The following is a 24,164-nucleotide window of genomic DNA, read 5'->3' on the forward strand; positions in this document are numbered from 1 at the left end:
GTGTGTGTATATACATATATAAATATATATAATATACATACACATACATCTAGGGCTTTGCGTTTATATGTGGGGTGGGGCTTGCAAACATAGAGGAGGGGTTGGCTCTTTGTCTGGCCAGTTTGGACACAGGTCCATTCATTTGGCATTGCAGCTGAAGAACTGTCTTTTCAAGTGTATTGGCAGTTTGGTCCCTGGCTGTAGCTGTAGGTCTCGCCTCTGTTCCTGTTGTCGTCTTTCTCTGATTGGTTATCCTAAACAGTTGGGACCAAGTCTGAACAAAGAAGAACAGCTCTTACATTAGGACAGGTCCATAACTTGCACTGGTGAATAATTCTGGTCTACTGCATAAACTTTCCTATAGAGGTCAAACTGTTTTCCTTTGGGGCATTTGCTAACTGGACAACAAGCCTGTGTCAGTTAAAACAGTTGCTTACTCCCAATGGAGGCAGAAAAAGAAAGAGAAGGATACTCTCTTTTTGTGGGGCACTCAAACTGCTATAATATATATAAAACTTAGCTTTTAGTATGTATGCTATTAAAATAATGAAATAATGTGACAAACATCTATACGTGAACACTGAAAAAACAAAACAAACACAACATGTAATCTGGGCCCCAGTAGGTCCAGTTATGAGTGACTGATAAGAGATAGGAAAAAAGTTTTATATATATCCGATCTCTAAATCCCAATATGGGTCAGACTCAAAAATTATGACACTGTGGTCAAAAAGGCCAAAATATGTATATATTGCAGGGGATTTATATAAGGAAATATAAAGGATATCGGGCCTCCAATGTAATAGTCGGTGACTACCTAGCTAACTCCCTGTAAATAGGGGTAGTTCCAAAATTGCTGTCTATACTGATAATTTCATACATGAAGCATCATCATATGGGAACAAATGTATAATACCACAATAAATGATTTATCAAAAAAACATGCGGGCAGAAAAATACATAGACCATATAAATTACAGTTGTTCTCCAAATTGCTATCTAAATTGATAAATTTCATACATGGAGCATTATCATATGGGTACAAGTGTATTATACCACAATAAATGAAATATAATGTGCGAGCAGAAAAATAAAAACTTTGTCCACATGGATTGTAGTTATTCTTCTGGGCACATTGTATGTATATACATATAAATAACTACACACACATATATACACATGTGTATATAGATAGTACTTCCTGATATATAATATCCGTGATCTTAGGACAATTTCATTCCAAGTGTGATAGAAAGCAGGATAGTTTAAAGGAGGAAAGGCTCTCCATTATTGTATGGGAAAAATGGCTGCGGCGGAGTGTCTTGCATAAGTATAGGACACTGTGTGAGCGGATTCCACCCTGTACATGGGGATAGAAATAATAGGACACAGGTATCTGCTGTTGGACAGGGCGTTTAGAGGGCGAATCTGATGACAATGCAGTGCAGACTCGCTCTCCTGCGTCCCGCACAATGAGAGTACCTACAGCAGATAACAGTGTGAGGAATAGGACACAATAGTGTAAAAGACATAAAAAGAAAAAATGTGAGAAGGGTTAATATTCCTCAGAATGCTGCTTCCTATGGTATGTGTGTGATACACAGTGAACCATGGCCCTCATTCAGACCCACTCGCGAGCGGCTGTCCGCTCGCAAGTGGGTCGATGGTCCGCACTGCGCATGCGCCCGACGGAGGGAGCTCCGTCGTGCGCATGCACGAGACCCTACGAGCGAAGGACTTTCCTTCGCTCGGAGTGTCTCATCAAAGGGGGCGTGCTGTCGATGTTGACTGACAGCACGCCCCCTTTGGTGGGCGTGCCGGGGGCATGCCTGCCAGATGGAGGCGTTCCCAAGGGAACGCCTACCGTCTGAAGCCGGCCAGACTGACATCACTAGTGATGTCAGTGGGAGTAATTTTGGCTCTGATAGAGCCAAAATCACTCCTGGCCTTGCGATTGAAAAACTCAACCGCAGGCTTCTGCTCACAGTTTCGATGGTCGCGATGGTCAAGACCATCGCGACCATCATCCTGCACGCTCGTATATGCTGTGGGTGGTGACCCACAGCTATACGAGCGTTCCAGGAGGACGCTCCATATTAATGGAGGTGGGCCCTGATTCAGAGCGAGCGCTCTGGTCAGAGCGTCCGGCTCTGAATCAGGGCCTATAGGTGAGTGGTTCTGGGGATTCCCTAGTCATCAGGAAGAGTACAGGAGAGAGGGACATCCATGCAGAGAGCTAGCCCTGCTGTGCCCCCTCCGGCGAAACACGTGTTTGAGCACTTCAGGGAACCCCTTACAACCACCAGGGGCCACTCCCTGTCGGCAGACTATCATGAGCAGCAACCACAACAGGTATCTCCTCTGGGAACACAGTGCAGAGCGCACCCTGTATCCTGCCCTGCACTCTTCATTACATCAGGGCACAGCACGGCTAGCTATCTGCATGGATGTGCCTCTCTCCTGTACTCTTCCTGATGACTAGGGAATCCCCAGAACCGCTCACCTATGGTTCACTGTGTATCACACACATACCATAGGAAGCAGCATTCTAAGGAATATTAACCCTTCTCACATTTTTTCTTTTTATGTCTTTTACACTATTGTGTCCTATTCCTCACACTGTTATCTGCTGTAGGTACTCTCATTGTGCAGGACGCAGGAGAGCGAGTCTGCACTGCATTGTCATCAGATTCGCCCTCTAAACGCCCTGTCCAACAGCAGATACCTGTGTCCTATTATTTCTATCCCCATGTACAGGGTGGAATCCGCTCACACAGTGTCCTATACTTATGCAAGACACTCCGCCGCAGCCATTTTTCCCATACAATAATGGAGAGCCTTTCCTCCTTTAAACTATCCTGCTTTCTATCACACTTGGAATGAAATTGTCCTAAGATCACGGATATTATATATCAGGAAGTACTATCTATATACACATGTGTATATATGTGTGTGTAGTTTTTTATATGTATATACATACACTGTGCCCAGAAGAATAACTACAATCCATGTGGTCATTTTTTTTATTTTTCTGCTCGCACATTATATTTCATTTATTGTGGTATAATACATTTGTACCCATATGATAATGCTCCATGTATGAAATTTATCAATTTAGATAGCAATTTGGAGAACAACTGTAATTTATATGGTCTATGTATTTTTCTGCCCGCATGTTGTTTTGATAAATCATTTATTGTGGTATTATACATTTGTTCCCATATGATGATGCTTCATGTATGAAATTATCAGTATAGACAGCAATTTTGGAACTACCCCTATTTACAGGGAGTTAGCTAGGTAGTCACCGACTATTACATTCGAGGCCCGATATCCTTTATATTTCCTTATATAAATCCCCTGCAATATATACATATTTTCTCCTTTTTGACCACAGTGTCATAATTTTTGTGTCTGACCCATATTGGGATTTAGAGATAGGAAAAAAGTTTAATATATATCCAATCTCTTATCAGTCACTCATAACTGGACCTACTGGGGCCTAGATTACATGTTGTGTTTGTTTTGTTTTTTTCAGTATTCACGTATAGATGTTTGTCGCATTATTTCATTATTTTAATAGCATGCATATTAAAAGCTAAGTTTTATATATATTATAGTAGTTTGAGTGCCCCACAAAAAGAAAGTATCCCTCTCTTTCTTTTTTTTCTCATATAATACAACTCTCGAGGGTGCACCTCCATAGAGAGACTTCTTGGGATTTTGACCCACTTTGTATACTTATTTTGGAATACATCTACTATACAAGTGATTCTGGGCCTGATTCAGAGCCGCTCGTAAGTGGCCACTCGTTCGCTCCGAGCGTAGTTCGCACATCTGCGCATGCGTATGGGTCGTAATGCACATGCGCCAACCAGTCATTGCGGTCGGAAATCGTGCGCTCGCAAAACAGCGAGGGCCTGCTAATTTGAGTGACAGGATGAGGCGTTTGTGGGTGGTAACAGGGTAAGATGCTTGAAAACGGGGAGTGGAGATCCGAACGCAGGCGTGCCAAACGGTCAAAACGGGCGTTTAATGGATGTGCATAATTAACAAAGCAGCGTCATCGACCACGTCACTTGGTTGTCTTTTAGATTAGCCTGAACTGCTCGCAGTGATTGCGGGAAGTAAAACCTACCACAAGCACTGCGGGTAGTTCAGACGCCTTTCGATGTACTCGATTAATCTAGTAAATAGCGGAGATGACGTATGATGCGAACGGCCAGGGGTCGTCTTTACAAAATAGCGAGCACATGTTTCGTTCACTCGCTCAGACATAGAGGCGTCAACAGACCGCAAAGAGCGAGCGCTCAATTTAAATAGCCGGCCCCTTTTTCTGAACGACCGTTCGCAAATAGCGTCCGGCTCTGAATCAGGCCCTCTGTCAGTAGTCCCACCAGTGCTTAGGATATCCTCATCCCCTTTTTCCCTATACAAAGTCCCAATGGAGGTAGTTAGCGTAACACTTTGCTGCATGCTAACTAAATCTGGGTACACACTATACCACGGGTTCTCAAACTCGGTCCTCAGGACCCCAAACAGTGCATGTTTTCCATATCTCCTTACAGAATCACAAGTGAGATAATTAGCTCCACCTAAGGATCTTTTAAAATGTGTCAGCCAGTAATGAATACACCTGTACACCTGCTGGGTGACCTAGAAAACGTGAACTATGTGGCGTCCCGAGGACCGAGTTTGAGAACCACTGCACTATACAATATATACCATCCGAGATATCGTCCGCGACAGATTGGAACGACCATCGTATAGTGTGCACTGTACCTTGGAAACCATCCAAATCATTATACGATGAATTGGATGTTTGCATCTTCCCTTCATGTGCTGCACATCAGATGGGAAAATGCAACGTTCGATGCGTTATAGTTTACAGTAGACATGTAACGATATATTGTACCGTCATACAGCGGATCATTCCATCGCTGGGGCGCCTGGTCATTTTGGCGTTTACCCAGCTTTAGACACAAACTGAGCATTGCTAACCACGGCTGGGCCACTCTAAAAGCAAGAAACTGCTCAATCTATCGTAGGTCAGTCACTATTACAGCAACCCATGCAGGTGTAAAATTTAGCCTGCGCCATCACTGGAAGTCAGGTCCAGGAAAAAGTAACTATAAAATAAATGGGAGATTTATGAAATCTATTCCGCAGGCTCCCATGTAGAGAAGGCAGTGTTGACCATGGTACATATTCAGGCATTATTCTTTGTTTTCTAATCTCTACTAGAAAAATCAGTTATATGACATAGCAATGTTTTTGATGGACCAGAGATCCGAGCTACAAGGGTCATTAACATATATTTTGCATAATACAAGGGTTATTTATATACCGGAGGCCAAATTGAAACGTATTCATTCTACAATGCATTAGGTCCTTTGTGAGGACAGTAGATGACACATGCCATTACCGATTCATTCAGATTAATGTGGCCAAACACCTATATTGGACCATTTGCCAGCTTTAGAATCTGATTGGTTGTTAGGGACCACAACAATTTCTCTGCACAGTTCCCTTGTGGAACAGTTTTCAGAAATACCCTCATCGTCTTACTTTTTTTTTACAAGTGTGAATGCTCTGTGATGTAATGGCATTGTAAATAGCATTTCTCATGTCACTGATTACTGAACAATCTGTTTTGTGTTACTCAGTTTTTCTACTTCAGGGTCCATAGGGTATCCACAGGATACCTTGGGGTATAGGTGTGACGTCAGTCGCTGGGCACCATAGAGTTAAGCTTTTCAGCCTCCCAGGATGCACTAGGGTCCCCCTCCTATACCCCGCCCCCGAGCCAAGGCACCTCAGTTTAGTTTGGTGCCCGGCCGGAGTCGGGTGCACCTGTTGGAGTGGGGGCTAGAAGAGCCCCTGAAGCTTTTTCTTCATGCAGCTGTGGCTGCACATCTGGATGAACAGCATGGACAGTCAGTCCTGACGTCCATGCTGTCTTCCCTACACCCCGCCGGTACCAGAACGCCGGTACTGATCCGGGGATGCTGGTGGGCATCTGGGGTCACAGCTAGCGGTGACCCCAGATGTTCCGGACCATGGCCGGATTCAAGGGGGACAGAGGTAAGCAGCGGGGTCCCACGGTGGGTCCCCGCTGATCACATGGTCCTAAGTCCCCAGGCAGGGGGCTCCCTGGGGACTGGCTGCAGCGTGGAGCCAGGCGACCAACCTGCGCTTCCACTACCCCCTGGGACAGCGGACCGCAGCAGAGCGGTAGCGCTGCGGCGTCCCAGGGGTTAAATGCATGCCAGGGGAGCGCGCCTTCCCTGTCTCACAGCCGGCGCACCCCCGCTGCACACAGCCCTCTCTGCACTGTGCTGACTGGCCCTGTGTCAGCGCTCCTCCCCCAGGCCAGCCTCCTCTCTGCTCCTCGGCGGCCATCTTCTCCAACGCATGGTGAACGCTGCTGGAAGCACTGGACGGAAGCATCGTGGTCTGGGTCCCCCCGCATACCTCTCCTCCGCTGTGGTCAGGTCTGTGTATGCAGCGCTGTGTCCTACCAGGCCCTGTGTCTGTGTAGTTGAGTGATCAGCGCTGTTAGTGCAGGAATTGATTTTCTTTGCATTGTATGTGACTGTGCTAGCGCTGCCTGTAACTTTTCTTCTCTAAACTGTCAGCTTTATTACTGTCCCTGTTCTTTCTGCTAAGCCCTTGCGGTGCGGTGCTGCAGGGTGGTCTCTCGCCGATTTAATATATAATTGGTGAGAGGGGTCACATACGTGGTGCCATCATGTCTGAAAGTGATTTCCCCTCCGGCTACAGTGTACCACGTGTAAAGTACCGTTAGCGGAGGGGGAGGGTAGCGCGGAGGGCCTTTGCCGGCAGTGTTTGTCCATGGTGCGGCCTCTTACGGTTACAGCACCGGTCCAGGAGCCGCCCTGGGCTTTCGCTCAGGCGCTAACAGCTTTAGTGGGCCAGTTAGCTCCGCAGCCCGCGTTTACTCCGATGGGTTTGTCCCAGCAGTCTGTGGTGTCGTCACCCATGCAGGGTTTCCCACGACAATTGGTGGTACCCCACAGTCTCCCTATTTCCCCACTCCCGGTTTCTCAGGAGCCAGCGTGGGTTAACTCCCTGACGAGTTCTGTACAGCAATTGTCGGATGTATTGCAAGGGGAGTCTGTGATGCGGCCTCATAAACGGCCGGTGGCGTCTCTGTCCGCTCCTTATGAGGATGACGAAGGGACGTCTGATGATGGGGAGATTCTGGATCCTTACGATCAGGAACCTCTCCATACTAAGGACGCTGATGCTGAGTCCAAAGTATATATTCCTGGACTTATTCGGGCGGTCCGCACAGCCTTGGTGATTGAGGACGAAGTTCCACCAGCGGCTAAGTCTAAATATGCCTTTTTCAAAGATGTGAAGGGCGATGCCACAGTCTTTCCTCTTTTGGGTCAGTTGGTGGACCATTTAGAGGAGGCGTGGAAACAGCCTGGCAAAAGATACCAGCCGCAGAGACGCCTGGCGGTGGCTTATCCGTTCGCGGATAATTATTTTGCTAAGTAGGAATCCCCTCCACAGGTGGATTCTCACGTGACCCGTCTTGTCCGTAGTGCCACATTGCCAATGCCATCCATGTCCTCCCTTAAGGATGCTACGGACCGCAAGGTGGAAATCTGCCTGAAGTCCGCTTATTCCCTTGCGGGGGGGGCAGCACGGCCGGCTATGGCCATTTGCTGGGTTGCCAGAGCGATGGAGCGCTGGGCGGATTCATTAGAGGCTTCTTTTGATTCCGACTGTCCGGCCGAACAGGCGGAGTTGATTGGCAATCTCCGTGATTCGGCCACTTACATCAACGAGGCGGCTCTAGACATTAGTACTCTGGTGTCTAGAATTTCTTCAGCAGCGGTAGCTGCTCGTCGCACCTTGTGGCTGCGATCCTGGAAGGCGGACGCAGATTCCAAGAAGGGTCTGGAAGCGTTGCCGTTTACCGGAGAAGTTCTCTTCGGTCCGGATCTGGATAAGATTGTGGCCACGCTGGCGGCAGCCAAATCGGCTTGTCTCCCGTCGGCCGCTGCTCCTTCTGGTTCTGGACCATCGTCCTTTCGGTCATCTAGGGCCCAGGGCAGGCCCAAACCACAGTCGTTTCCTCGACAGGCTGGTCCTAAGAAATCGGCCAAGCCCCGGAAGCAGGCATGGAGTACCAGACGTCCGGCCCCCAAGCCAGATGACAAGCCTGCGGCCTGACGGTCCGGGCCTCCCTTTGGGGGATCCCAGGGTGGGAGGCCGCCTGCTACAGTTCGCCCAGTGTTGGTCGACCACTACGACAGACACTTGGGTTCTGGAGGTGGTTTCCCACGGATACGCCCTCTCCTTCCGGCACAGACCCCCGGCTCGATTCTTCACCACGGGTCTACCATCAGACCGGAACAAGGCTACGGAGCTGCGAAAGGTATTGCACACTATGCTCCAGGCTGGAGTTATAGTGCCTGTTCCATTCTCCCAGAGGGGCCAGGGTTTCTATTCAAATCTATTTTTGGTACAGAAACCCAATGGGTCATATCGTCCGATTCTCAACCTCAAAGCACTCAACAAGTCTTTGCGGGTCCCGAAGTTTCGGATGGAGACCCTACGGTCCATCATTCTGGCGCTGGAACCTGGGGACTACATGGTGTCATTGGACATACAGGACGCTTACCTGCATGTCCCTATTCTTTTGCGCCATCAACAGTTCCTCCGGTTTGCAATCCGCAGCGACCACTTCCAGTTTCGGGCGTTACCTTTTGGCCTGGCGACAGCACCACGTGTTTTCACCAAGGTGATGGCGGTCATGGCGGCTTCTCTGCGGCTGCAGGGAGTCCGCATGTTGCCGTACTTGGACGACCTGTTATTGGTGGCAGGATCTCCAGAGCTCCTGTTACGCCACTTGGACCATTGCACTGCTGCAACGGCACGGCTGGCTAATCAACTGGCAGAAGTCCACTCTAATCCCGTCTCGGAGGATTCTGCATCTTGGAGCCTTATTGGACTCGGGACAGCAAAGGATCTTCATGACGGAGGTCCAGATCTCTGCTTTACAGTCAAGGGTGCGCAGTTGTCTGCACAGCCGCCGGGTGTCCTTACACTCGGCGATGAGGTTACTGGGCTCCATGGTGTCAGTGTTCGACATGGTGGAATACGCCCAGTTTCACTCCAGACCTCTGCAGCACCTGATCCTGTCCATGTGGAACGGGCTGCCTCAGTCTCTGAAGTCCCAGACGATTGTGCTCACCCCGGAGGTTCGCCTGTCCCTTGCGTGGTGGTTAAAGACGACCCACCTCTACAAGGGACGTCCGTTCTGGGTTCCAAATTGGGTCCTGTTGACAACGGACGCCAGTCTTCAGGGCTGGGGAGCAGTTTTGGGTCCACACTTGTTCCAGGGCAGGTGGACGCCGACAGAAGCGGAGCTTCCGATAAATATCTTGGAACTCCGTGCGGTCTTCAATGCTCTCCAGCAGGCACAGCGGTTTCTCCAGGGTCACCCGGTGCAGGTCCAGTCGGACAACGCTACCACCGTGGCCTACATAAACAGGCAAGGAGGAACTCGCAGTCGGGCGGCTCTCGTAGAGGTCTCTCGGATCCTGGTTTGGGCGGAGCGCAATCTTCCGGCCATATCAGCGGTCTTCATCCCGGGAGTGCTAAATTGGGAGGCGGACTTTCTAAGTCACCAGGACGTTCATTCGGGGGAATGGTCCCTGCACCCGGACATTTTTCAACTACTGGTGGACAGGTGGGGTCTTCCAGAAATCGACCTCATGGCGTCCCGGCACAACAACAAGTTGCCGGTGTACGGGTCTCGCACAAGAGACGAAGGGGCGTCTCTGGTGGATGCTCTGTCCGTCCGGTGGACGTTCCGGTTCGCATACCTGTTCCCTCCGGTCTCCCTTCTTCCACGGGTAATCCAGAAATTCAAACAGGAAGGAGGGACGCTCCTGTTGATAGCTACCGCGTGGCCCAGACGGCACTGGTTCTCAGATCTTCAGGGTCTGTCCGTTGACAGTCCTCTGCGGTTGCCGCTACGACCGGACCTTCTGTCTCAGGGTCCTTGCCTTCACCCGGACCTTACTCGGCTGTCTTTGACGGCGTGGCTGTTGAGACGACCATGCAGAGGTCCCGGGGGTTTTCCAGCTCTGTGGTGCGTACCATGTTACGAGCTCGGAAACCATCTTCCGCGAGGATATACCATCGCGTGTGGCATACGTTCTTCCAGTGGTGTCGACCGAGAGGTTATGCACCGCGGGAGTTTCGTCTGTCTCGGATTCTCGCCTTCCTGCAAGCGGGACTAGATCATGGGCTTCGCCTTGCTTCTTTGAAGGTACAGGTTTCGGCCCTATCTGTCTGATTTCACCGTAGGATTGCTACAATCCCGGATGTGCGCACCTTTATGCAAGGTGTTCTCCGTATTCAGCCGCCCTTTGTTCCACCTGTGGCGCCTTGGGATTTGGCTGTGGTCCTGAGGGCTCTCCAAGGACCGCCGTTTGAACCACTGGGCTCAGTGGATATTATATGGCTAACAGCTAAGACTGTTTTCCTTCTGGCCATTGCTTCGGCCAGACGTGTTTCTGAGTTAGGGGCTCTTTCTTGTAGACCCCCTTTCTTGGTTTTTCATGGGAACAGGGCAGTGCTCCGCACTCGGCCCGAGTTTCTTCCCAAAGTTGTTTCCCAGTTTCATGTTAACGAGGAAATAGTTGTTCCGGCCTTTAACTCACCGGGTCTTTCCGTGGGTGAGGCCTCTTTGGATGTTGTGCGGGCCTTAAGGACTTATGTTGACCGCACTTCTTCGTTTAGGAAGTCGGACGCTTTGTTTGTCCTCTATGGCTTCCGTAAAAAGGGTTGGCCTGCTTCAAAGCAAACTTTGGCAGCCTGGATCCGTATGGCTATTTCTGAAGCTTATCTTCATGAAGGCCTACCGGTCCCTCCTTCTCTGAAGGCTCATTCCACTAGGTCTGTGGGTCCTTCGTGGGCAGCTCGACGTGGTGCCTCGGCAGTTCAGATCTGCAAGGCTGCTACCTGGTCCTCTGTCCATACCTTCGTGAGGTATTACAGGTTTGACACCTTCGCCTCTCAGGATGCTTCCTTCGGGCGGCGGATTCTCCTTTCTGCACAGGAGCGTCCCCACCCTTAAAGGATACTGCTTTGGGACATCCCCAAGGTATCCTGTGGATACCCTATGGACCCTGAAGTAGAAAATATGAGATATGGTAAGAACTTACCCTTGTTATCTCTATTTCTACGAAGTCCATAGGGTTCCACAGGACTCCCGCCCTGTCGCACCTGTGCTGCAGATGGGCTTTGCTCTGGTCACCGGTTTTCCGTCTCCCTCTGGTGAGAATGTGATTCTTGTATGTGTCCAGATCTTTTTTCTCTCTCTTCCTTCTCCTCCTCCGGCCTATGGCTTGATAACTAACTGAGGTGCCTTGGCTCAGGGGCGGGGTATAGGAGGGGGACCCTAGTGCATCCTGGGAGGCTGAAAAGCTTAACTCTATGGTGCCCAGCGACTGGCGTCACACCTATACCCCAAGGTATCCTGTGGAACCCTATGGACTTCGTAGAAATAGAGATAACAAGGGTAAGTTCTTACCATATCTCATATTATTTGTAGCCTTACAATGACACTTACCTCTGGTCCCACCATCTAGCTTTAGTTCTGTCTCTGTCACCTCATGCCTCTGTGGGCGAATCAGTAAGCAGGAGGCCCTGCACATGCAGGTTTAATAACAGCAAAGTAGCATAGCTGCAGCAATTTACGATTACTAGTTGTATTAAATGAGCACTAGACAATTACTCTTGCTGACATTAAGAGGTACTTCTTTCATTTTAACACTCCAGCACAGTTTACTTTGTTACTTCGGACAGCACATTTGTATGACACCCGAGCTGACATTCTTGCATAGTGGTACTACTACTACTCTCACTTATCTGCTCCTTCACAATTGCGGTTACCTCAGCTTACAGTACTTGCACTGGGTACTGGGTCATCTCCTCTGGCCCTTAGTTACACTTAGGGATGGCTATCGGAGGGGTGTCCATCAATGGGACCATAGGTGGTTGCCATCAATGGCACGTGAACCATCGACGGTTTGCACCCCTTGATGGCCACTGCTGCGGTGGGGAACGGCGGGCCGTGGGCCAATGAAAATCAGGGGCGGGCTTAGCCAGCACCAGGGGAAGGCTAAGCTCCGTTCCGTCCAGAAAAAAAAACGGCTCCTATTCGTCCATAGATGGCAGAGAACCATTGACTCTTTGCCATCAATGGTAAAAGTATTCGACATCGGCCGTAAACCATCGATGATTTTGAATCGGTCACCTGCCCATAGTGGAGTCATCCATTTTGAGGACTGATGCATTATTCAGACTATCAGTTATCAAGAGACCAGTGACATTATTGAGTCACTGACTAATATTCATGAAGTTTGTAATGAACAAACTGATGCCGGCGGCTTCGCCCACAATGAAATTGCTTCTGCCAACATTTTTTTAGTTGATGTGTTCTAGGTGTATTGCTTTGCATAGGGGCCCTCGTGTGGGCATGGCCCACGTGACCAGCAGCGCTATACAGACTGGTGGTCACCCACCACTCACACTAGTGTCACTGTGTGCCCTGTGCACAGACTGCTGCTCATGGCGGGGAAATGAGATTGTATGCTTTTCCTGAAGCAGGGACTGATGTGTCTGCAGCATTAGATGATTGCACATGAATGCGGAATATGTTGGCACTGTTTGAATACTATGATATTATAATATGCAGAGCAGTGAAATCCTTCATATCAGTTATTTCCCTACAGTGCAGGGTCCTTGCTGAGTAAAACATGGTTACTTTCATTGAAGATACATTATTCAAAATTTAGAATGTCAAAATAATTGTTCACGTATTGAAGCCTCTCCTAGTTGTATGAGTGCGGAGACCTTTACCTGGGGCCCTGTCCCTAACCTCACTCTTTTTTGCCCATAAGGGCTAAAGGGTATGAGCCACAGAGTCTATATGGTTGGGAATGAATTGTGTGCCATGAAACTGGCACAGTGATCAAATCAGCAGTCGCAATCCCGGTGGCTCTAGTTCTCCAATGCCCGTGGGTCCAGAAAATAAGGGCACCTGCTGTGGATTTAGCTTCTGTTGCAAGGTCAAGAACGTCACCAAACATTTGGTCATGCGGGAAGTAGGGGAGTTTATTTACATAGCAGTAGTACCCACTGTTTGGCAGAGGGCTGACGTCCAAGAGGGTGGCACCTTAATGACAGCTGTTCCCTCTCAACTTAATACGTTGGACCGGCAGAGCGGAGTCTGTCAGTGTGGTCCATCTCCTCAGAGAACGGTGGAGTGGATAGATTGTATTTTAGAACATATATTAAAAAAAAAATACAGTTTTCAGTTATTGAATAGATCCCCCTTCCCCATCCTGATGACAGGTTCACTTTTCCTGACAGAATGTAGTACCTTCTTACAGCCTATAGGTGTCATTTGTGCTGTTATTGCCAAAAGTAAATGTCTAGCATTATCCAGAGACAGCTATGCCGGCGAAAATATCTGCTATAAGAACAACATTCACTTCAATATAATTGTAATAAAATCTGTAATTGGGTTTATTATTTTCAACTGGTCTTTTTACCCTAGCCCTTGATGGCGACCTTTACATAAAGTAAAAAGGAACTTCATGAAAAAGATTTACATGTTACACATGAGGAACTAATTTCTTCTTAACTCCAAATATTAGTTGGATAACACTTTTCCATTACGTTCTCTTAAGGTGCGTACACACCTGGCGATTAGGAAAGACAGTACTATTACGACATCATAATCATACAGTCGTTCCTGATCCCCTGTAGTGCCTACACTGAACGATCAGTCGTTCAGTGTAGGCACCCTCCATCATTCCTGAACATGGGCAATCTGTCGTTATCGGCAGATTGGGCTGCATGTTCAGGCGATGGACAATGTAGTGCACGATTACTGAGCGATTACACGATTACGATGTTGTAATCGTGCAGTCGCTCTGTAAAATCGCCCAGTGTGTACGCATCATTAGATGTAATGGCTCAAACGTACTGTTCAACCAAACTTTGGCAATAACCAATGGACACTGGCAGCAAATACAGTAGAGTTTTAATAACCTTCCTAAACTATTCTACCAAATTCCCTCCCCTCTACACAGTTCGCACAAAACTTACATAGGTTCTCTTTCTATTGTCAGTCAACCCTCTAACCCCAGGTGAACGTTGCAGTGTGACTGGGTTGTATAGACCACCATGTAAAATGCAATATGTAGCATTTATACTCATGTATCAAACTCCTTTTATTCCATAGATTGTAAGCTTGTGAGCAGGACCCTACATCTTTGTCTGTCTGCTAATACCCCATCTCATTTTACTGTGTTGCCCAGTGCAACAGAATATACTGGCACTATATAATTAATGTGAATAAATAAATAACATGGCATAAATATCTGTGATTATTATAAAGAATTATAAGAAAATGTTTATTTGAATAGCAAAATTGTTGTTTTTTGACCCCTGGAACATCAATTGCTCCCTAAACACAGTGCACTTGGAAGCTTAAATACAAAAAAAATATAAAATGTTTTTTTATTTCACTTTAATACAATATATGACTTTCAGAACACTTTATTATATTAATACAATCTTCATTTTGCGCAGATTGTGTCCATGGCTTCAGTTTATTATTGAGTGTCCAAGCATGAATTTGTTTTCTTCCAAGAAGGCTATACAGAGATGCTTGAAAATAACAGAACAGATTAAATCAAAAGAAATTAAATCATTTTTCAGCATGTTCCAAGTGCTCCCAGGAATCTTTTGCAGTAGCCTGTTCACACAGTTTGCCCATAGTAGAAATGTATTAACCGCATTGAGAAAACAGTGCAGTGGGCTGAATGTGGTGAAGGGCAGGGAAATGTTTATGCAGGTGGTGGTCAATGAACATGGTAGGAGCCATTTTCAGCTCTTCTCCTGCCGCTTTCCCCTTTGTTTATCTTTGTACAAGCAACATTAGCCCCAAGGGACCAACTTATTCAGCACTACCTAAAATAATGACTCTTTGATTGCAGTCAACCTAAAGTGGCTCAAGGACTTATTAGCATCTACGGACCTATGTAAATCATTATTATTATTTTTTATTATGCAAAAGGTACATTTGATTGATTTAATGCACAAACCCCACGGGAGGTCATTGGAAGCTTGTGCTGAATAAGTGGACATGTGGATTAAAAGCCTTTGCTTCGAGCATTTAGACAGATCTAATTAACGTCATCATTTTTTTTTTCTTCTCGAAGTGTAATTTGGAAACAATCAGCCAAAATGTAATAGTTGGCTTGAATCTTCCTGCGAATGGCTCCCCGCTTCAGGATATCCTGGTCCATCCCTGTGTGACGTCCATTGACTCGTCCATGCTTATCTCAAGCAGCGTGGCTGTGTCAGATGATTCTGCTTTCAACGGGCCGTACAAATTTCCCTTCATTCCTCCTTTTGATTTGTTCCAATTGTGTTATTACACATCACAGGTAAATGATGGATTAGGAGGCCAGAGGTGTAGTGTATGTTTTTTATCATTTTAAATCATAGTTGTACCAAATGTATAACACTTATTTTAATACAAAAAGCTATAGGATCTACTACATTTATAGCTGTACTATGGCCAATCGGCTTGTAGTAAAAAAAAAAATTTTTCTAGAATTAACACAAGTTTATTGTCCCTTAATTTGAAGGTACCAGTGCCACCAATTTTGGGTTTTTACCAGTTGACAGAAGATGGGCACCAGGTACAGATATCCGTTAAACTGAAGCTTCATGAGAGCGTTAAGAATGGATTTGATTACTGTGAAGCTCACATACCTTTCTTCAACAAGTAAGATATTATATGCCTATATAAAATACATATATACATTTACCACTTGCACAATGCTTCAGAATGTTCTAAATCTTCATTACTGTAATTGATTGCATCACATTGCTGCTGCTGTTACACTCTGTTATTCTCAATAAGCTCTACATACCTGGCCTCATTCAGAGATGGACGCAAATCCCATTGCGATTCCGTTTGCAGCCGACTTGCGAAAATATGCAAATGACTCAACCGCCATCTTGTGGCCACCTCCAGCGTCTCGCATCCGCCACTTAATGTACAAAAGCGGAAACATCGGTCGCCCAACGACTTTCTGAGTAAGCCTGTGTTGTCACAGACAGAACGGTTCTCCTAAAACGCCGGGGTCTCTCCAGCTGTGAACAAATTTGCAGAGGCTCACTAGGACATTCCCAGGAAACGGTCCTGACACGCCTGCGTTTTCTAACCTCCCCTAAACTCTGACTACCTGTCACTCACTTTTGGAAGAAATACTCTCTGCGACCACCATCGCTAATCCATCACCGCGAGTACACAGCGAGGCGGGGGCGCATGCATAGTGGCAAAAGAATTCCTCCACTGTGTCTAATATCTACATTGTGTCCATTTATGAATCAGTCCCACTATAATTAAGTGCTAACTACTTTCTCAATTGCTAAACATAATTTATTTTATTCTTTTCTCAAACTTGCAGTCCATGTAATGGGCCCCATACATCAGCGATGGATTGCCGCGATCCTGCGATGCTGCAACCCAGCATCACAGGATCGCAGAAATCCAACATGTTGGATTAACCAAATTTGACGATTGCGATCAAAAAATGATAGCGATCGTCAAATCGGGGACATTTAACATGTCAAATGTCAGCAATCCGGCGACGGATCGCTGAACATCAACAGTCGGCGATCGGAGGTTTCCGATGGGCAATCGGAAATTTCCGACTGCATCCCTGCATCGCGACGATCCATCGCAGATGTATGGGCACCTTAAGACAGTTGGAGATGTATAAAAACCTGCATCTAAAAAAAACAAAACAAAATGTTCTGGCAAATTACCTACAGAAAATACCACTGACTCAGCACAATATTTAAAGCAATAATATTTTTGTTTCACTCTTAAAAGGAAATAAAATAACTAAATCATTGTGCTGGTTGTTGTTTATTCTCTTAAATTGTACTATTAAAAAATCTAATTCTTTAATGATACATTAAAATAAGCTTTTATTTGGAGTGAAGCCAAGCCTGCAAAGTTAGAACATGATAGTATGGTATAAATAATCCTGAAATTAGACCTGTGCAGAGAACTGTGCTAGGATGAACTATGGAATTCGAATTTTGAAACAAAGCTGTCAGGCCTAAATGGCAACATTTGTATGCTGACTAAGACACCAACATTGACAATTTTCCCATGTGCAGTGTATATGGTACACATTATATAATGTGTATGCCCAAACCGTCGTCCATTCAATCGACCCATCTGCTGTGCTGCACATCAGATGGGACGATTCCACGGGCGACGTGGTGGTGTCACATACGCATGTAACGATACATCGCACAGTCATAGGCCGGATTGTGTAGTGTGTATAGCGACGAGATATATCGTTACATTGCATCGTCAGATAACGTGTACCCAGCTTTAGGGGGGGTGGGAGCAGCCGAATATGGCAACCTCCCGTTGCTGAGAAGTGAATTCCTCCCAAAGTGATAAATGAATGTGATGCGGAATGTGGTTTAGCCTCCATAATGTATCATTACTATTTTGTTTTCCAGAGGTCAGATAAAGCATTTTGAATACAAAGTCAGTCATGGGCAGCTTGAATTATCAAGAGAGAAGAGTCTTGTAGTTTGGGTGATAGGTAAGTAGTGAAATTTTCTATCACAAATGTAGGTATTAGACCATTGGTTAACCTTTTATCAAACAATATACATACATATATACAGCACAGGCTGCTATATTTCTTGCGAAGAAAATAAACCTCAGCTGGAATACCAGTGGTGCCTAGTTCTGGTTCTATAACAAAGCAATTTGATGATACAGTATTTAGCCCTACCTCACTACTTTTGAAATTCTGTTTGCTTCCAGCTCTTTTCATAGCAATTGTAGAAAGCTTTCACAAATGGTCAGCAAGCTTTAATCAGCATTTTCAAGGTGCATACACACGTAACGATTTTGTAACCAACGATTTTCCCATGAAAATGTGAACGATTTTTTGAAGTGTAATGAACGATTTTTTGAACGAATAATGTTCCTTCCCTTAATGAAAATCGTCATGTTGTACAGTCTGAAATGGACGATGAACGATAACTACAAACGGGAGTGCGCATTTGTGATTATCGTTCATCATAACTCATAAACTGAACGTTTTTTTTTAACGATAACGACGTCGTTCAAAAAATCGTTGTGTGTGTATGCACCTTAAGTCTCCGGATGATCTCACCAAGGAAAGGCTCATAAGTGAGCACTAGAAATGGTAAAGAATAGTTGGATAGGTCTCTTGTTAGCTGAGATCCTGCAGGTACTCATAGTGACAGGCCTGTTAGTGATTTGTGTTAAAGGCTTATAAAATTGTGTCTTGTTTATTCATTAATTATACTATTATTTTCAGGACAGAAGTTTCCAAAATCTTTGGAAATTTCTCTTTCAGGGACTGTGACCTTTAGCTCAGAACAACACACAAATGACCCTACGGATCAAATTTGTGTTGGAAATACAGCTTATATTAAAGTAAGTGGATAAGTAAAACAAAAACACATTTATTAAATTGTTTGTGATGCAAAATGTCTTATAACAAGTGTTTTTATATTTGAGAAATACTACAGTGTTGTTGTTAGCATTTTTGATGAACTGTATTTTTTTGTTTCATTGTGTATTTTGTTAATGAGAGAAATGAAAGCAGCCTCACAGCTGTGTTTTGTGAGAGGACTGTGTCAGGAGCCAGCTGATTTGTACAGGGAGAAGGTGGTAATTATACTTGTTGGATCCATCCCTGGATGTCATTTCTGACTGCAGTGACTAAGATGGAGAAAGAGAGGAACGACTCAGTGAAGCTGTGTGTATTGTTTAACCACACTCAGGGTGACTTTACAAAATGGCAGAAATGCTTTCTTTTTAGTGTGTGGCTGATTCTCAGCAATCTCTTTTTTTAATGTGCCTCTATGCCCACTTATTGCATTTATATGTTCACACCCATATTTCCTGCCCCAGGTGTGCGGCTGCGGGTCTGGGTATACATGCATGCAATGTAAAGTGTAAAAACATCATTTCACAATTCTGCTTATTCTCACTTTTGGACCAGCCGCTTCATTAAATTAAACTTCATCCAATGCCACATCTTGGTGCCAGATCTATGCACTTCCTGTAAAACAGGTGCATGTTTAGAATAAAATTGATGCATTGTAAATTCACACTCCCACATGGGCCGTAGTTTTTTTTTTCTTTTTTAATGTGAATTATAATTTTATGGTTGCGGATTGTCCTAAAATGGACATGACAGTGACAAATATTGTTGTCTTTGTCTCCTCATGATATCACCAGTTGAGGGAGATTATAAGAGTATAAATGTAGTAATAGTGTTTAGCAGGGTACTGTCCAGTTAAAGAGCTTTGTGTGTTCATTTTATGTCCCCAGCTTTCCTTTAGAATCCCTGACTACAGCCTCACTGGATGTTACACAGACCAGCATTCTGTCCAGGTCTTTTCATCAGCGAAGCACAAAATTCTAACATGTAAGAGCCCTCTTCTGTCCGCTTTCAGTCGCTATGTATTTGTGCATGCTGAAATGGTAGATGTTGTCAAAATCTAACATGTGCCTAATTGCTCTCAGAAAAAGTTACTTTCTCCTGACACCACTCTTTTTAGCACCTTTGCTGCCTACTGAACTTTTAATTGGGGGCATGTGAAATCACTGGTGTATATTATTTAGGGGGGACATTTCTGAAAGCGTTTCATCCTTACATCTATAGAAAATAAGGTTTTTGGCTATGCCAGCCAGTCAGAACGTACTGATATTTTTCCAGCACAGGTTATAAAATGAAAGAAAATATCTGATTGGTTGCTGTTGTCAACATCTAAATTTGGTACCCAAATAGTTTTTTTTTTTGTAAATCCTCCTTTTTCACTTGGGACCCTCTCATGCGCTGTTCTAAGCATGTCGCTTGTCCCAGCTCACAAGTAGACAACAAGTGGTCATTACTTAGATCTATGGGAAAAGTGATAGCATATCCTCATGTGGCCTAATGATCAGGGCCGTAGCTAGGGTGGTGCGACCTGTGCAGGGCAGGGGGCGCTGTTTGGGCCAGGCTGTCAATTTGACTGTTTATTACCATTCTCACTTGTAGCTTCCTCTTCTTCTATCTCCAGCATCTCCTGGCCTCCCCTATCTTTTCCCTTGCCCTACCCTGTGAGGCCATGGCCCTTTTTCAGATGCACTATCTTATGTTCCTATTTAAAAATGTGAGTGGGAGCGCAAATGCTCTCTCTGGCACAGGGCACCAAAAAGTCTAGTTATGGCTCTGCTAATGATCAGCGGCATCTGCTTATAGTAAGATTACAGTAATAAAAACTGTGGTGCAGCCCATGTTAATCTAACATTTTACCCATTGTATGCACCAAAATGTTTTATACTATGACATAGTCCCCTCCCCAACTCCTTCACTTCTGCTTGAGGAAAGACTTTAAAGGCTCACGGGACATATACCATGGCACACTTCCAAAGCAACCTTATAATTACTGGATGCTTATGGCAAAACTTCAGTCCAAATATTTAGACTACTTTTTCCTGTAATTCATATATTGTAGGACTAGAGGATGACGTAGTGGAGAGAGAGGTAACTTGTGGCTGTTCTGCTCTTTTAGAACTGCAAATTCCAGCAGCCCTTCCAGGTAGAATCTGTTGTTTAATAATTTATGAAAAAATCAGAAACTGGTTCTTATTTCCTTATAAATACCAGTTAGGACAGGATTCAATTAACTGTGCTTGCGAAACCTCTACAACTATGGAGAGCCGTTTACCCTTTGCACTTGCCTAAAGGTCCCTTCCATGTGGTAGAAACTCCTGTGGTTCCATGCATAGGAAGCCCAGCAGTTCTGGAAATTGTTTAGCTCTAATATGTATCTGTACACAAACACACGCGCGCACACAGTATGTGGTATGGTGAATGTACCTGAATGTCCGGGGTCGCAGAGCCATATAAGCTTCAGGGATTTAAATTAATTTAAGACCTAAGTTTAGATGCTTTTTAACAAAATAAAATCCAAAACCTTTTCCATGCCATAAACACACAGGAGACACATCTAGGACTCTCAGTCACACACGAGGCATACACTGACAGACCTACTTTGTACAAAGACTGACAACATCCAGTATACAGAAATCTGGCTCTGTCAGTAAAGGGACCTGCCTTTGGCATATTAAAACTCCAAGTTTGTCCATTCTGCTTAGTGAAATAAAGTTTTACCAGAACATCAGTTGCAATTTAACTCTCATAGTGCGGGGTATATGTAATAGCCTGCACACTGCAGGCATTGGTGAGTGTCGTGCGAGACTGCCTGTTTTGAAGTAGCAGTCATTTAAAACACAAAACCAGATTGATTTTGACTTAAATGACTGCTACTTTAGAACATCGGGCAGTCTCGCGCAGGACTCACCGATGCCTGCAGTCCCAAGGCTATTACATAATACCCCTGTGTCTCTATTACTGACAGTCATACAAGCGATGGACATTTTGGGACCAAAATGCACTGACACATACGTAACTAATTCAGCTGCTAAGGAGAGACGACTCTGGGTGTATACATACAATAACAAGGGACACGAATAGTGCCCCATATCATTTGGGCACCCAATTTATAAGTATAACTTTAGGATCTTAATCTCAATTTATTATGTTATCATATGCAGCTCCATTAATTCACTAGTCAAATCGTGTCAAGACCTCATACTCATTTCACAAAGCAACTGAACAGGAAAGTGACTCACTAGTGAATTATCCCTATAAAATATCTATACATTAACATTTTCTGAATAAAACATGTTCACAAAAGTGCAAAAGAAGTTCAGCTTATCTGAAATTGGCAATCTATGACCCGGACAATAATGGGTGTATAAATTCAAATAGTGCTGCTCCTGGGCTCTTTTTCCGGGACAATCATCAAAGGGAATTCCCCACATGGAGAGCAAGGAAGACCACCCAATTGACAATGAGGTGTGTGTGTATGTATGTATATATAAAGCTTGATAAAGATTCCTGGACCGGAAGCGAAAAGCGAAAGCTGTTGTTTTTTTCTACATATTACTCAGACTAGTCTGTATAGACTTCTTTTATACCCCTTTCAGACATCTCGAGATTCCCGGGAATTTGGACCACGTTCCCGGGTAGCCGCCCCTTCAATCGACCAGGGTTTTTATCGGGACTTAAGTCCCGAGAAATTACCCTGCTTCTGTCTGAATGGAGCTACCCGGGTATTTACTATTCCCGGGCAGCACCAAGTAGCTTTGACATGGAGTTGACAGCGGAGAGCGTCCTATTTGACGCTCAGCGCTGCTGCTTTGAGTTGGCAGTGCAGAGCATCCTATAGGACGCTCAGCGCTGCTGCTCACCACCCCCAGCGCCGGCCAGCTATGGACACCCGCCGGTGGGTCTCTGCCACAGCGGGCCGCCTGTCACGACGGTCGCTGAATCAGCGACACATGACCCCAGCTGGATGCTGGGGACACCCGCGCTGGAGACCGGGGACTGGTCCCAGCCATAGCGGGACACCCGCACTCCCGCTGGACCACCAGGGAATTAAAAGAAATTTTAAAAAATAAATAAAAATCTGCATTATGCTTGGCCGGCTTCCAGCAGCTGAATGATGACATCATCATCATCAGCCAGAGAGGGGATAGGCTAGGAGGAGCAGACGGCAGAGAAGAGGCAGGTAAGCAGGAAAACCCTGCTCTTCTCTGAAAGGGGTCTACCTGGGAATTTCCCGGGTAGACACTGTAGTGTGAAAGGGGAGTCTCGACCAAATACTCGGGAATTTGCATAGGAGAAATTCCAGGGTCTGAGCAGGAAATTAACGGGTTGTATATCTGAAAGGGGTATTAGAGAAGTATTTTTAAATATTTGTGATTGTAATATTGTTGCAAATGCTAAAAAATATATAAAGAGAGATTTCTTAATCATATATTTGGTATCTTGACTCTATTTTCTGCCATGCCCAGTTATTAATTAATTTAATATTTGAATTGGTCATTTATAAGCGCAACACCAACATTCTTCTTTTGCTTATCTATTTTTTTGGGGTTCCTCACAGACCCTTAGGTGTGTGCAGCTATTTTACCTACTTATACATTTATATATAGAATTGACCAGTGCCAAGTTGACTTAGATTTTTTTCGTTGTTTTTTTCTTGCTTTCTGCTCCTGCTTAGTTACACCTTGTGCCATTGCATTTGTTTTTACCCTCTTTGTATTACAGCTCGGGAACTCATCTCTGCTGACTACTATATATGGAACTCCAAGGCTTCAGCACCTATTGTATGCAGATCATTCTTTGATTAAATTCCACCAATGACTATATTGTATTTGTAACAAATCTAAAAAATTGAGCATTAAATTGCACTGTTTCTTGAAGATACATTTCATTAAATTTATTTCAACTGTTACATGTTCACCAATGCTTCAAGGTATTTTCTCAATACATTCATTTAAATAAGACTGGAATAAATGAGTTGTCTAAGGCAGAGATTCGCAAACTCGGTACTCAAGGCAACTTAACAGCCAAGGTTTTAAAGATATTCTTGCTTGACCATTGGTGACTTAATTAGCACCTCAGTCAAATTGATTTAACTACCTGTGCTCAACCATGGATATCTCTAAAACCTGATGGGGTTCCTTGAGGACCGCAATTGGGAACCTCTGGTCTAACGACTAATAAGCTTAAAATGTAAACCAGGCCATGGAGCAACTAGAAGGGCTGTTTAACGCGCAAGGAAGTAAGATGTATGCGGACACATCTGTAATCTGATTTTTATATATGCTTAGAACTGGCAGAGATCGGACATTGTCCTACACTGTTCCACCATCTAGGCACACCTTATGTATAGTAAATTTTATTTTTATAGCCATTGAAATAAAAACATGTAATTGTACAAATTGTCCAGATGTTTGCTCACTTTTATGATTTAACAAATACATGAGGTTCCAAGGAGTAGTAAATGAGAACATGGAAAGAGTTAAAATTAATTAATAATTTCCATCTAAGATTGTAGTCCAAATGATATGAAAGACCATCCACAGACTCATAAATGTTCTTCTTTGGAGGGCAAGCACC

At 45.0% G+C, this 24,164-nt stretch overlaps 1 protein-coding gene across 3 annotated transcripts in view; it reads left to right on the top strand.

Annotated features, from left to right (window-relative positions):
- Positions 1-23,502, top strand: part of AP5M1 (adaptor related protein complex 5 subunit mu 1) — a 41,880-nt gene extending 18,378 nt beyond the window's left edge. For 2 of the 3 annotated variants that reach the window (XM_088461600.1, XM_088461601.1), the window contains exons 4-9: positions 15,285-15,512; positions 15,717-15,856; positions 17,620-17,705; positions 18,456-18,574; positions 19,478-19,574; positions 23,310-23,502. In XM_088461600.1, the coding sequence (XP_088317726.1) occupies positions 15,285-15,512; positions 15,717-15,856; positions 17,620-17,705; positions 18,456-18,574; positions 19,478-19,574; positions 23,310-23,392 (753 nt within the window). In that variant the 3' untranslated portion in view covers positions 23,393-23,502. Of the gene's footprint in view, positions 1-15,284; positions 15,513-15,716; positions 15,857-17,619; positions 17,706-18,455; positions 18,575-19,477; positions 19,575-20,646; positions 20,731-23,309 lie in introns of all 3 variants that reach the window. The other variant, XR_015874862.1, reaches the window with a different exon arrangement.
- The last annotated feature ends 662 nt before the right edge of the window (positions 23,503-24,164 follow it).

The sequence above is a fragment of the Taudactylus pleione genome, unplaced genomic scaffold (assembly GCF_031769625.1).
Source record: "Taudactylus pleione unplaced genomic scaffold, aTauple2 ptg001075l, whole genome shotgun sequence".
NCBI classification, from domain to species: Eukaryota; Metazoa; Chordata; class Amphibia; order Anura; family Myobatrachidae; genus Taudactylus; species Taudactylus pleione.